General features: G+C 35.8%; 2 protein-coding genes across 2 annotated transcripts; both read left to right on the top strand.

The window, feature by feature from the left end:
* Positions 1–3,247: 3,247 nt before the first annotated feature.
* On the top strand, positions 3,248–6,059 carry LOC129300639 (nucleoside-triphosphatase-like). Its single transcript, XM_054939208.1, has 9 exons — positions 3,248–3,570; positions 3,688–3,816; positions 3,948–4,004; positions 4,114–4,200; positions 4,592–4,797; positions 4,917–5,008; positions 5,158–5,372; positions 5,482–5,671; positions 5,770–6,059. The coding sequence occupies exons 1-9, from the start codon at positions 3,343–3,345 to the stop codon at positions 5,910–5,912; spliced, it is 1,347 nt and encodes a 448-aa protein (XP_054795183.1). The 5' UTR covers positions 3,248–3,342; the 3' UTR covers positions 5,913–6,059.
* A 2,351-nt stretch (positions 6,060–8,410) lies between these two features.
* Positions 8,411–11,707, top strand: LOC129300638 (nucleoside-triphosphatase-like). Its single transcript, XM_054939207.1, has 9 exons — positions 8,411–8,736; positions 8,832–8,960; positions 9,061–9,117; positions 10,001–10,096; positions 10,290–10,495; positions 10,632–10,723; positions 10,820–11,034; positions 11,160–11,349; positions 11,447–11,707. Exons 1-9 carry the CDS (start codon positions 8,437–8,439, stop codon positions 11,587–11,589), a joined length of 1,428 nt encoding a protein of 475 aa, XP_054795182.1. The 5' UTR covers positions 8,411–8,436; the 3' UTR covers positions 11,590–11,707.
* The last annotated feature ends 235 nt before the right edge of the window (positions 11,708–11,942 follow it).

The raw sequence follows: 11,942 nt of genomic DNA on the forward strand, positions 1-11,942 counted from the left end.
AGAAACTAACTCTTTTCTATTTCCAAAAATATAATGTTCATAAAATCCAATTTATCAATACTTTGACCACACAAAAGACCTTTCCTACTTAAAATATTCATACCTTTCTCACTTATATGGCCCAATCGCATGTGCCATAATTGGATAGTGTGAGAATCATTAAGCATGGATGTTGTAATAGCCACTGAACCTGTAACAATAGAACCTGGCAAGACATAAACAGTAGCATGATGATTACCTTTCACATAAAGAAGAGAGAGAACCTTTAAAAATTTTAAGAACTCGATATTCAACTGAATACTTGTACCCTTGAGATTCAAAGTACCCAAAGAGATCAAATTTCTTTTTATCTTAGGAACATAATGAACATAGAAAGAGTTTTAATAGTACTATCATGAGTCTTGATATGTATTGTACTAATTTTTAGAATCTTACATTTATTATTATCACATATCAAACAATACTACGGTCAACAGATCTAGGATATAAGGACATATATGAAAAGTGTAAGTAGAATCAAGAATTCAATCAGTTCTATTCCTCCTATTAGTAGAGGAAATAGATAACAAAACATCACCATCTGACTCTCAATAACACTAGCTTTAGCGGATGATTTTTGAGGGTTCTTATTTTGTTCTTCTCTTTTATGTTTCTTTTTAAGTCTATAACACTAAGATATCTTATGACCTGACTTCTTGCAACAATTACAGGTTTTTATCATTGTTGTTGGATTTATGTCTCTTAGACTTAGATCTAGATTTTCTGCTACTTTTCTTTTCATCACTTCTCACCCTCACATTTAAACTTTCACTTTGTCCTCAGAATGAACTTCAAGATCAAAGTTTTCTTTGGACAATAAATTAGATTGTACATCTTCAAAGGCTAAGGTGTCTAAATTTCTATAAAGCATAATTTCTTTAAAATGTTTATAAGAGGGAGACAATGAGACAACTAATAAAATAACTTTATTCTCATCTTTAATTTTGATATCAATATTTTCTAAAATCTATAATAATGGAATTAAATTTATCAAGATGAGATTGAACAGAAGTACCTTCAACTATACGAATGGTGTATAGCTATCCTTTGAGATAAAGTTTATTTGTTAAACTTTTCGTCATATAGAGAGATTCCAAAGTCAATCACAATGAAGCCACATTGGTCTCATTAACTACTTTTTGTAAAACTTCTTTAGATGGGCATAGTTGAATACTCAAAAGAGCTTTTTCATCTAATTCTTCATACTCATTAGACATAGTTACTGGCTTTTTATCCTTTCTAAGTAAAGCTTTCTTCAACTCATTTTGAATAAAAATGGCTTTCATCTAAACTTTCCAAATAGCTAAACTAATACTGCCATCAAACTTTTTAATGTCAAACTTTATAACAGTAGATATCATGAAAATTTTCAATTGAGAACAAGGCTTTGATACTACTTGTTAGAAATAAGGAGTGATCGCCCGAGAAAGGCTCAAGTTTATGGGTCATTTCTCTTTATTATATGAGTTATTAAGTCTAACTTTATTTGATGTGGGACTTTCTAAATCGTAACACACTTGGACACCTTAACAATTGTTAGGAATAGGGAGTGACAGCTCAGGAATTAGGGGAGAGGAGAGACGGGTAAGAGTAGCAGAAGGATGTCACATTTTAACTTAAAACTTTAAGACTTAAGTTTATGGGTCCTTCCTCTTTATTATGAGTTATTAAGCCAAACTTTATCTAATTTAAAACTTTTTACATCGTTTTATGTCCACTCACACTTTGACAATCTAACAATCCGTCCCTTAAGTGTGAGTCCACAACTTCCCGTATCAAAGACGTCCTCAACACCAAGCCCTTGTTGTTTGAGGGCCAACCTAGTTTTTCAAGTTTCAAACGGAGTAGCGCACACAAGTCTCTACTGAAGCAGGGCCAGTCTTGTTTTGCGCTTCAAACGTGTGAGCAAAAATGGACTTACAGGTCCTGGACTTTACCTAATTCTGATACCATTTATTAAAAAGTACACAAATAATTAGCCAAAGTAAACAGAATAAAATAATTGAAAATTATAAAAAAGTTAGAGAAAAGTAATAAAAGGTAACACATGAAATTTAACACGGAAAAACCCCCTAATATGAGGGACGAAAAACTCACAGACAACAAACAAGTAATTTTACTATAAATATGAAAATTACAATAATTGTCTCTACTATGGAAGATGAAGAGATAAGATATAGAGAGAGAGAGAGCGCTTCTTATCAGCTAAAAATATTATCTTGAATAATAATAAATATATTCTAAAATATCAAATAGAGATATGATAGATTTACACTAAGATAATATATAAAAAATAATCATAAAAGATTATAAAATTTGAGTCATAATCTCAACAGATGCAAATTAGGTCCATCTCTTGTCACTCCTCATACTCTCCCAATATTAATGTTTTAAGCTATTATCACTTTCTTTCTTGTATCAAGGGAACTTGGGAAGGGGAAAAAGGTGAAAGCTACTTATATTAATTCAGTGTTTTACTCATGTTGTTGGAATGTACCTTATCAACAAAAAACAAAAAGACAACACCATTCAATAAATGGTCCCACAGGTATTAGGTGAGTTGAAGCCAGGCCATACGATGTTGCCCTTTTAAAAATCACATATGAAACAACGGCGACTCCTAATTATTTTATTTTTTATGGTTGGCAATCTATGTATATATTTCTCGACAAGATCTCTCATCGCATCATATGCATCACACGTTTAACATCCTATTCTCACCCAAAAAAGAGAAGACATACATTTCTCAGCTTAATTGCTTGAAATTCAAATACCCAACAATTTATTTAAATGGCAATAATTTCTACTAGTCACATCAACTTTAATTAATAATAATAACAATTATGCTTTCAGTGTTAGGTTATTACAACCATTCAAGAAATATGGTATGATGTGATTCGCTCATCTGATATTTATCATTGTTTATATTTCTATATGTTACAGAACCTGACTATTTTTGTATATTTAAGTTAATTGCTATGATCCAAAAAAACTCTAGGTCTTTGAAAGTAATCTAAATTTAAAAAAAAAATCAAAGACTTTTTTATGCGTGTAATTAATGCCATGTATAGCTTAATATGGAAGAAAGCAAGATGATAATAAAGATAGATAAAGATGGTAAATAATTAGTTATTAAATTCCCAAAAGCACGAAGTGCGTTCTGCTTTAAAAGGATATAATAACAATTTACGAGTGAAGAATAAGCATGTGATCATGATCACTATGTAAAGGAGGCGATGAGGATGGGCTTGATGTGGTCCAAGTGAAGCTGAAGAAGCTAATAACAGAGAGAAGGAGTGAGGTATGGGCACGGAGTCCCAAGTGTTGGGTGTGTTGCTGGTAATAATAATATGCCTAGTCCCTTGTTCCTCGTCCCAGTCGCAACTGCATCGTAAGACACTGAAATCAACATCAACCTCTTACGCTGTCATCTTTGATGCCGGAAGTACCGGCAGCCGTCTCCATGTCTTCCACTTCAACCGGACCTTAGACCTCATTCCCATTGGCCAAGATCTTGAGTTTCTCGACAAGGTCTCTCCTATATGTCCCATCATATCGTATATTTTTTTCTCTAATATTTTAATTACCTGCGTCTGCTATATTAGTTGCTTCTCTATCATATAATGTGTTTTTCATTCTCGGCTGCAGGTTAAACCGGGTTTGAGTGCATATGCCAAGAATCCAGAAAAAGCCGCTGAATCTCTGATTCCCCTTTTAGGGGAAGCTGAAGGCGTTGTTCCCAAAAGGGTGCGCCACAAGACTCCCCTCAGACTTGGGGTATACATCCTCACTATTTCTCATCATTTCTCTCACGAGTTGGAATAAAATAAAAGTATATAAATATATTTTCATTTTGCACGGCAGTTTCTGATATGGATTAACTGATGAATATTTATGTGCAAATGCAGGCAACCGCAGGGTTGAGACTTTTGGAAGGAAATGCTTCTGAACTGATCCTGCAAGCGGTGATGAGCAATATTATATATATTGACTTAGTTTCTCCATATATATCAGTCTCTCTTCTTATAACATTTTCCAGATCTCTTTAATTCATATTTAAATATCTATTAATAGGTGAGGGATATGTTCAAGGAAAGAAGCACTTTAAAACTCGAGGCAGTTGCTGTTATTGATGGAACCCAAGAAGGCTCTTATCTATGGGTATGATTCACGAAACCTACATTAAGTTCAAAACAACGATCTGTTCATGAATACGTATAAAATTAAATTCAACTCATCAACTCGTAACATCATACGCCTCAAATTTTGGTCACTAGGCAATAAATATTATGCGTGTCCGCTTTTAATTATGGGATTATATAAGATGGCCAAAAAACGAAAAATTATAGGATTAAATAAGCACATATATACAGTAATAAGTCATGAAAAATGGTGCTGAAGCGTGCCGGCGTCACACAGTCAACAGTATTACATGCGTGTTTATACTCCACAAGAAAGTGGTGGTGTGAAAAGGAAAAAGTATCTGAAGACACACACAGAGACACACATGCAACTAAAAAATAAAAGGTGTGTGGAATAATATTATACATAGGTGGCAATAAACTATCTATTGAGCAACTTAGCAAAAGAATATTGGGAGACGGTGGGGGTGGTGGATCTGGGAGGTGGATCGGTTCAAATGGCGTACACCGTCTCAGAGGAAACTGCTGCAAAGGCTCCCAACGCTCCAGAAGCAGAGGACCCATACATAACAAAGATGTATCTCAAGGGAACCAAGTACTTCGTCTACGTTCACAGGTATATGTCTTGTTGATTTCTCTTTCCCATATAACAGATCTAACCTCAGATGATGCACATGCACTACTTTTTAATTATTTTGATGTTTTGATACCCTAATTTGAACGTGTTGCTTTCAGTTACTTGCACTATGGTAAAGAAGCGTCTCGTGCAAAGATCTTGAATATTACCCGTGATTCTGACAACCCTTGTATTTTAGCTGGCTTTAATGGTAATTATACAGTAATTACGACCAAACCCCCCCCTTATATTATTATAATTTATAATAATAATAATCATCATCATACATACAGATCTGTCCTTGGGGTATGAAGAAACCTCTAAATTTTGTTGTACTTATATATATTTGAAATTGGGAAGGGTCTTATGTATACGGAGATGTGGAATACAAGGCGTCCGCCATGCCCAGCGGGTCGAGCTTCAGTGAATGCAGAGACACGGTTCTGAAGGCCCTCAATGTGAACGCCACATGTCCCCAGAAGAACTGCACGTTTGGTGGCATCTGGAACGGTGGAGGTGGACCCGGCCAGCAAAATCTCTACCTTGCCACTTCTTTCTATTACTTAGCTACTGAGGTACTCGATAGATACACACACGTATAGTAATCTTCAACAAAATAATAATAACATTTTATTCTATTCGCACATGGATCTATATATATTCTATTATGCAATTCTTTCATAGGCTGGGATTGCTGATATAAAGAAGCCCAGCGGCAAGGTTCGAATCGTGGATTTCAAGATCGCAGCAGAGCTCGCTTGCAAGACAACACTAGAGGAAGCCAATTCCTTCTTCCCATTGATCCAGGAAAATGTGCTTCAATACGTGTGTATGGATCTTGTATACCAGTATACCTTGCTGGTTGATGGGTTCGGTAGGTTTCATAATTAAATATTATTAATTAAAATGACTGGGTGCTGAGAGCTGCAATGTTATATTATATTATTATTAATAATTATTGTGTGGCGACAGGGCTAGATCCATGGCAAGAAGTGACAGTGGTGAAGAAACTCGAGTATAAGGATTATCTTGTTGAAGCGACTTGGCCCCTCGGCACTGCCATTGAAGCCGTCTCATCTTTACCCAAATTTGAACGCCTCTTGTACTTTGTTTAATTCACCATTTCTCACCCACAAGCAGCTGATAGTAAGGTGTTTCCATCTATATTAGCCGTATGAGGTAGAATAAGAGGCATTAAAGGCATGGCCTTTAATTTGTTAGCAAAAATATGTATGCAAGGAAACATTTCTTATCTTGAAAAATTGAATGCTCTTTTTCGTCTTGAAAAAAAATAATTAGATGTATCATAACTTTTAATCCTTGATGCCTGGTTTGGAATGTTGGAACTGGGACACGAGAAATGGAAGTGAAACTCTAAAATTTGCTTGTTTGACATGCAGAAACTCAATTCTATCAAAAACCATGAAATTCACTTTCATCATACCCCTTAAGAATTCAATTTCATCCTTCTCACATAAATAAAATTTGAAAAAAATTAACTATTTGATGCCTATAATTTTGGTTTGATTAATTATATTTCAATCCTTAAATTTTGACTCATTATAACTCAATCTTTATAATTTTGATGCGTTGTAACTTGATCCCAAAATTTTAATTTTTTAATTCAATTATTATAGTTTTAATCATTTCAAATATTAGTCCTTGTATTTTAAAAAATAAAATTTTAAAAATTAAATTTTATTAATATTTAAGACTAATATTTTAAATTAATAAACCCTCTTAATCTTTATAAAGATTAAAAATTTTAAATAGTAACTTTTTAATAACTAATTTTGTTTTCAAATAATAAATATTTTAATGAGAGAACTATTGCAAAAGATTATTTTGATTTTAAAAATTATACATCTCATCAAAAAAATACAATTTAAAATAAAATAAGTATTAGCTCTCGATTTATGAACTCTTACAAAACCACATCGATTTTCGGGAGAACGACAGTTAGATTGTAAATAAATGAATCAATGACAGTACAAATTTTCTTACAAAATAAATTATAAATATTAATTTAAATAATTATAAATAAAAATTTCTATTACAATTAAAGAGTTACATTTAACACTTATTTACAATTTAAATTTTTAAATTTATAATAATGTGAATCAATATTTTCAATTTAATTTTAAAAAAATTTGTCACAAACTTAACTATTTTTAATCCAATCCCTTAGACTTAACAGGCATTCTCCCTTCATTGTAAACCTCAAGCGTAAACTTTGGCAATATAAAATTTACCAGATATTATGCTATCGATAAGGACAGCAGCTTTTCGCCGAAGCCTGGTGTCACATCTTTATTCTGTATGTTTTTTCACGTGTCTCAATGGGCTGCTCACAAATTTATTTTTATTATTTTGATATGTTAGAAAGATTCCTACGATCTCAGGAATTGTTTTAAATACTCACTGATCTTATTTATAAATTATTTTTATCAATCTCATCAATATCAATACAATAAAAGTATAAGGGATAAAAGTAAGTAAAATTCCAAACATGCTCCTATATAACAAATCTAAAAAGTAATGTCCTGTTACTTTTTCTCTTTCATGAAGGGTAATTTTGGAAATACTTTTCAAATATTACCTAAAAAGACGCACCATGACTTATAAATAGGACCAAATACACCTTCTAAAATTAGACTTATAAATGAGACCGGAGGGAGTATATGCGTGGCTTGATAAAGAAATTACGCAGGCGGACAATAAGGCAATGTTTCCCACATGTTGTCTGTTGTTTGTCACTTAGCCAATTAACAGACTGGACAATGGCAATGCCATGCCATTCAAGAAACGGTCCCTCAGGTCCCTGAGCCTGAAACATCACACGTATGAAGCTGCAACCTACAAGTGGTCCTAACTCTTAATTATTTTATTTTCTATGGTCGCAGTCTCTCTGAATTCACGATGAGGTAGCTCTATTCGCATCATATGCATCACAAGTTTTAAGATTTTTTTTTAACCCAAACAAGAAGCAAGAACCAATTGATAAGATGCAACAAGAAGAGGCATTTGCGTTGCACCGGAGAAAATGAAACTATATACAAAGGATTAATAAGTGATAACGAGTTGAGTTAAGCGAAAGTGATTGTTTTTCACCACATGATGGGTCAATATTTAAATACTCGCCAAAAAAAAAAAGACCTACATTTAGTGTTTGACAATAATTCAAACATAATTATTTTCTGTAAAAGAATACCTATATATGCAGCGCAATGAAAAAAAGCAAATCATGCAGTAGCATGAGATGGCTGGTTTCAATCAATAAATTCTCAACCAATTGAAGCTTCATTTGGAGAAATTAGTGGCAGCGATAGATGGCTACTGCCTAAAATTCATCATAATATACGTTGTACTGCAACAATGACCTTTTTTACTTTGGAGCGAATTCATTTGTATCCATCACTCAATAAACTGCCATTTGCTGTGTGCTTATTTGTGTAAGAGAACTGCCGGTTCAACTTTTCCATCCTTTTCTCTATTTTCACTTTATGTTAAAAAAAAATCATATAGAAGAGCAACTGACGAGTGCTTTGAAAGATTAATTTATATAATTAAAATGTAAACAGTTTAAATTTACGGCGTGGAGGCCTCGAGACAAACAAGTTGGAGGCATGGAGGTTATAAATGGAAGGGGGGTGGAAAGGCGAGGAAGGAGTGGGAGAAGCAAGCATGGAGTGGCGAGTGGGGGTGTGGATATGGTGCGTGGTGGCGGTGGGGACGGCGGCGTGGTGCGACGGCGATGAGTTCACACACCGGAAACTGGGGGCTCTGCATCCCAAATCCACGAGCAATACCTCGTCTAGCAACTCCTCCTACGCTGTGATACTTGACAGCGGCAGCACCGGCACCCGCCTTCACGTCTTCCACTTCAACCAGAGCTTAAATCTGCTTTACATCGGCGACGATTTTGAGTACTACTACAAGGTTAACCACTTTCAATTCATCTTCATGGTCATGGGAATGGTGATGATGGGGGCTAATCAATTAATTAATTGTAAGTAAATGAACAAATGCCACAGGTGACGCCGGGGCTGAGTTCGTACTCGAGCAATCCGGAGGAGGCGGCAGAATCGGTGATGCCGCTGCTGACGAAAGCGGAGAGTGTGATTCCGGAGGAGTCTCGCTCCGTCACCCCCCTCCGCCTCGGGGTTACCTTCTTCTTCTCTTTCTTTTGCTTCTTTCTTCATTCCTGAGGAAATTAACCGCACAGACACACTGTTATTCCATATATCTGCTTTGCTCGTGCAGGCCACTGCGGGTTTGAGATCTTTAGACACCAATACTTCTGGACTCATCTTGCAAGCCGTACGTAACTCTCACTCCTCCCTCTCAGCTCTCTCTCCGAGCTGCCTATCCTTCATTGAACTCGCCGCAATGCTTGTTTAAGATTAAATCCAGTGTTGTTAGCCAAAAAAAGGAGATCAAATCCGTTGTTTAGCGCTTCAATTGACTCGTGACAAAAGTGATTATTTTTTAAAAAAATTTAAATAATTTATCAAAATAAGCTGAAATTTTCTTTTCATTACGGTGGTGATTTTGAATAGGTTAAACAAGCCCAAAAAATGTATGTTTAACTTAATTAAGATAAAAAAGCATAATGTTAATACCTATACAATTTTTATTCATATTGAAATAGTTTTATTTGACGCGTCATTATAATTTTATGTTTTATTTCTTGTGCTTTATTAACCAATTTTAACAATTTTTCACCTCTAATGTTGTTTAAAAAACATTTAAAATTATATTTCTTTTCCTAAAAAAAGAGTACTAATATTTATTTTGAATAAAAAAATTTATCCTTACTACTTGATTTTTATGGGTCATTAGGATTGGAGGGAGTACTTAAAAAATTTATGCAAATGAGCATATCATTATCATATGCATAAATTTTTTAATATGGGCCAACGATTTCAAACGTCGTTTGTAGGCAGGAAACAACTGGGCTTTTAAGTGGTGGACAGTACAACAATTACATGGGGCACCTCATAGAAATCATTAATCAAGAATGAATGCCGAATGAAATAATTACATGGATGCATGATTGGAGGCGTGACTACAACGTTTTGTCGTTTATGCTAAAATATTCAGGCGCAGCTTCAACGACATATCCGTTCACGCTTTCAACATTTTTATTTAATAATAATTAATTGCCTTTAATTGAATTTCCCCTTGTCATATGTTTCCCAAGGTGAGGGATGTCGTGAAGAGCAATACCTCATTCGAGGTGGAGTCAGATGACGCGATAGCCATTCTCAGTGGAAACCAAGAAGGATATTATCTATGGGTAAAGTAAAGTGGCCTTAATTCTTTACAAACCTGGAAATCATCCAGATACACACACACACACACGCGTACCTAGCTGAGGTAAACATCTCAATGTGGACTCCGGTTGAACAGAGCATTTTTACAAATAAGAACACTTTCGTTTGAATTATATGTTAAAAATATGAATTGGGAAAGGATCATAATTTGAACAGGTGACGGTGAACTATCTGCTGAATAAGCTGGGCGAAGAGTATCCAAACACGATAGGAGTGGCAGATCTGGGAGGAGGATCGGTTCAGATGGCTTATGCCATCTCAGAGGATGTGGCTGCCAATGCTCCCTCTAATGCCCCTAATGGAGACGCTTACGTCACTAAGATTTACCTCGGCGGATCCTTGTATCACATCTACGTTCACAGGTCTCTCCGCCCCAGAGTCGCCGGATTATTATGAACTGACTACTTCTGTAATTATTGATTCATGATTGATTAGCAACAGTACTCTTCCGATTAACTGAGCTTTAGTTTGCACTGTTCTGCGTATTTCATCCACCAGTTACTTGAACTTCGGTAAAGAAGCATCCCGTGCAGAGATCTTAAATCTGACCGGTGATTCTGACAACCCTTGTATTTTAACCGGCTTCAATGGTAAGTAATTACGCCATATATGTCTGATGAAGAAAGCAGATGCAGCAACTGATGGACTCTGATTGAATTTGGCGGTTATCTGAAATGGGAATTAAGGGACCTACGAATACGAAGATGTTGAGTACAGAGCGTCGGCGCCGGCGAACGGGTCAAGCTTCAGTGAATGCAGGAACACAGTTCTGAAGCTTTTCGACTTTAACACCACGTGTGCACACAAGAACTGCACATTTGGGGGCGTTTGGAACGGTGGAGGCGGACCAGGCCAGAAACAGCTTTACCTCGCCACTTCCTTCTATTACCTCGCCGTTCAGGTATTATTGTTTGATGCCACACCATTTTCACCTTGCTTCATTCATTCGCAATTATCTCCTCCCCCCACCCCCAACCCCCGGGGTTTATCATTAATACTAATAAATCTGAATGTGTGTGTGTGTAGGCAGGTTTTGCAGACCCGAACAAAACGAGCAGCGAGGTTCGTCTAATAGATTACAAGATAACAGCAGAGCTTGCTTGCAAGACAACATACGACGAGGCCAATACTACTTTCCCACTGATAGACGAGGACGTGCTGGCATATACGTGCATGGATCTTGTATACCAGTACACCTTGCTGGTCGATGGATTTGGTACGCTTCAGCGAGTTCATACTATTGATTTTTGTTTAATTTGTATCTAGAAAATGATTAGTTAACGATGACATGTTTTCTACGGTTGGCTTGGCAGGTCTGGATCCATGGGAAGTGGTGACGGTCGTGAACCAGATAGAATATGAAGGTTCCTACTTGGATGCATCGTGGGCCCTGGGCAACGCCATTGAATCTATTTCTTCTTTATCTGCATTCAAACCATTAATGTACCTCGCATAATAAGTATGCTATATCTAATTATATCATCTGTGCTGAAGGGAAGAGCTAAATGTATGAGCCCACTTCTCAAACATGCATGACCATGATGTTTTCAATAAAGCTCCTTTTTCCCCCTCTATCCGCACCATTACGTTGGCTAATAATTTGCCATGTATAAAACCTATATAACAAAATTATATTATAATAAAATTTACTTCTTAGGCTGTTTGATGCTTTGATACCTGGGACTCAAATGATTTTTAAAGGAACAGTGTAGTGAATCTAGTGCATTGGCCGAAAGGGGAAGAAACGAGGGACGCGTACGTCGGACGACACTGTGGACGTGATTGTTTTTGGGTCGAGTGGATCGGATG

This window comes from Prosopis cineraria, unplaced genomic scaffold (assembly GCF_029017545.1).
Source record: "Prosopis cineraria cultivar Desert tree isolate PC_DT_omini unplaced genomic scaffold, ASM2901754v1 PC1687, whole genome shotgun sequence".
Taxonomy (NCBI): Eukaryota; Viridiplantae; Streptophyta; class Magnoliopsida; order Fabales; family Fabaceae; genus Prosopis; species Prosopis cineraria.

What these genes read in the sequence shown, in the direction of transcription:
- LOC129300638 (XM_054939207.1), top strand. Translation starts at nt 8,437, where the DNA reads ATGGAAGGGGGGTGGAAAGGCGAGGAAGGAGTGGGAGAAGCAAGCATG. An exon ending in ATTTTGAGTACTACTACAAG is followed by an intron (nt 8,737 to 8,831) that starts GTTAACCACTTT and finishes CAAATGCCACAG; the next exon opens with GTGACGCCGGGGCTGAGTTC. An exon ending in TCACCCCCCTCCGCCTCGGG is followed by an intron (nt 8,961 to 9,060) that starts GTTACCTTCTTC and finishes TTGCTCGTGCAG; the next exon opens with GCCACTGCGGGTTTGAGATC.
- LOC129300639 (XM_054939208.1), top strand. Translation starts at nt 3,343, where the DNA reads ATGGGCACGGAGTCCCAAGTGTTGGGTGTGTTGCTGGTAATAATAATA. An exon ending in AAGAAGGCTCTTATCTATGG is followed by an intron (nt 4,201 to 4,591) that starts GTATGATTCACG and finishes TATTATACATAG; the next exon opens with GTGGCAATAAACTATCTATT. An exon ending in TACTTCGTCTACGTTCACAG is followed by an intron (nt 4,798 to 4,916) that starts GTATATGTCTTG and finishes TGTTGCTTTCAG; the next exon opens with TTACTTGCACTATGGTAAAG.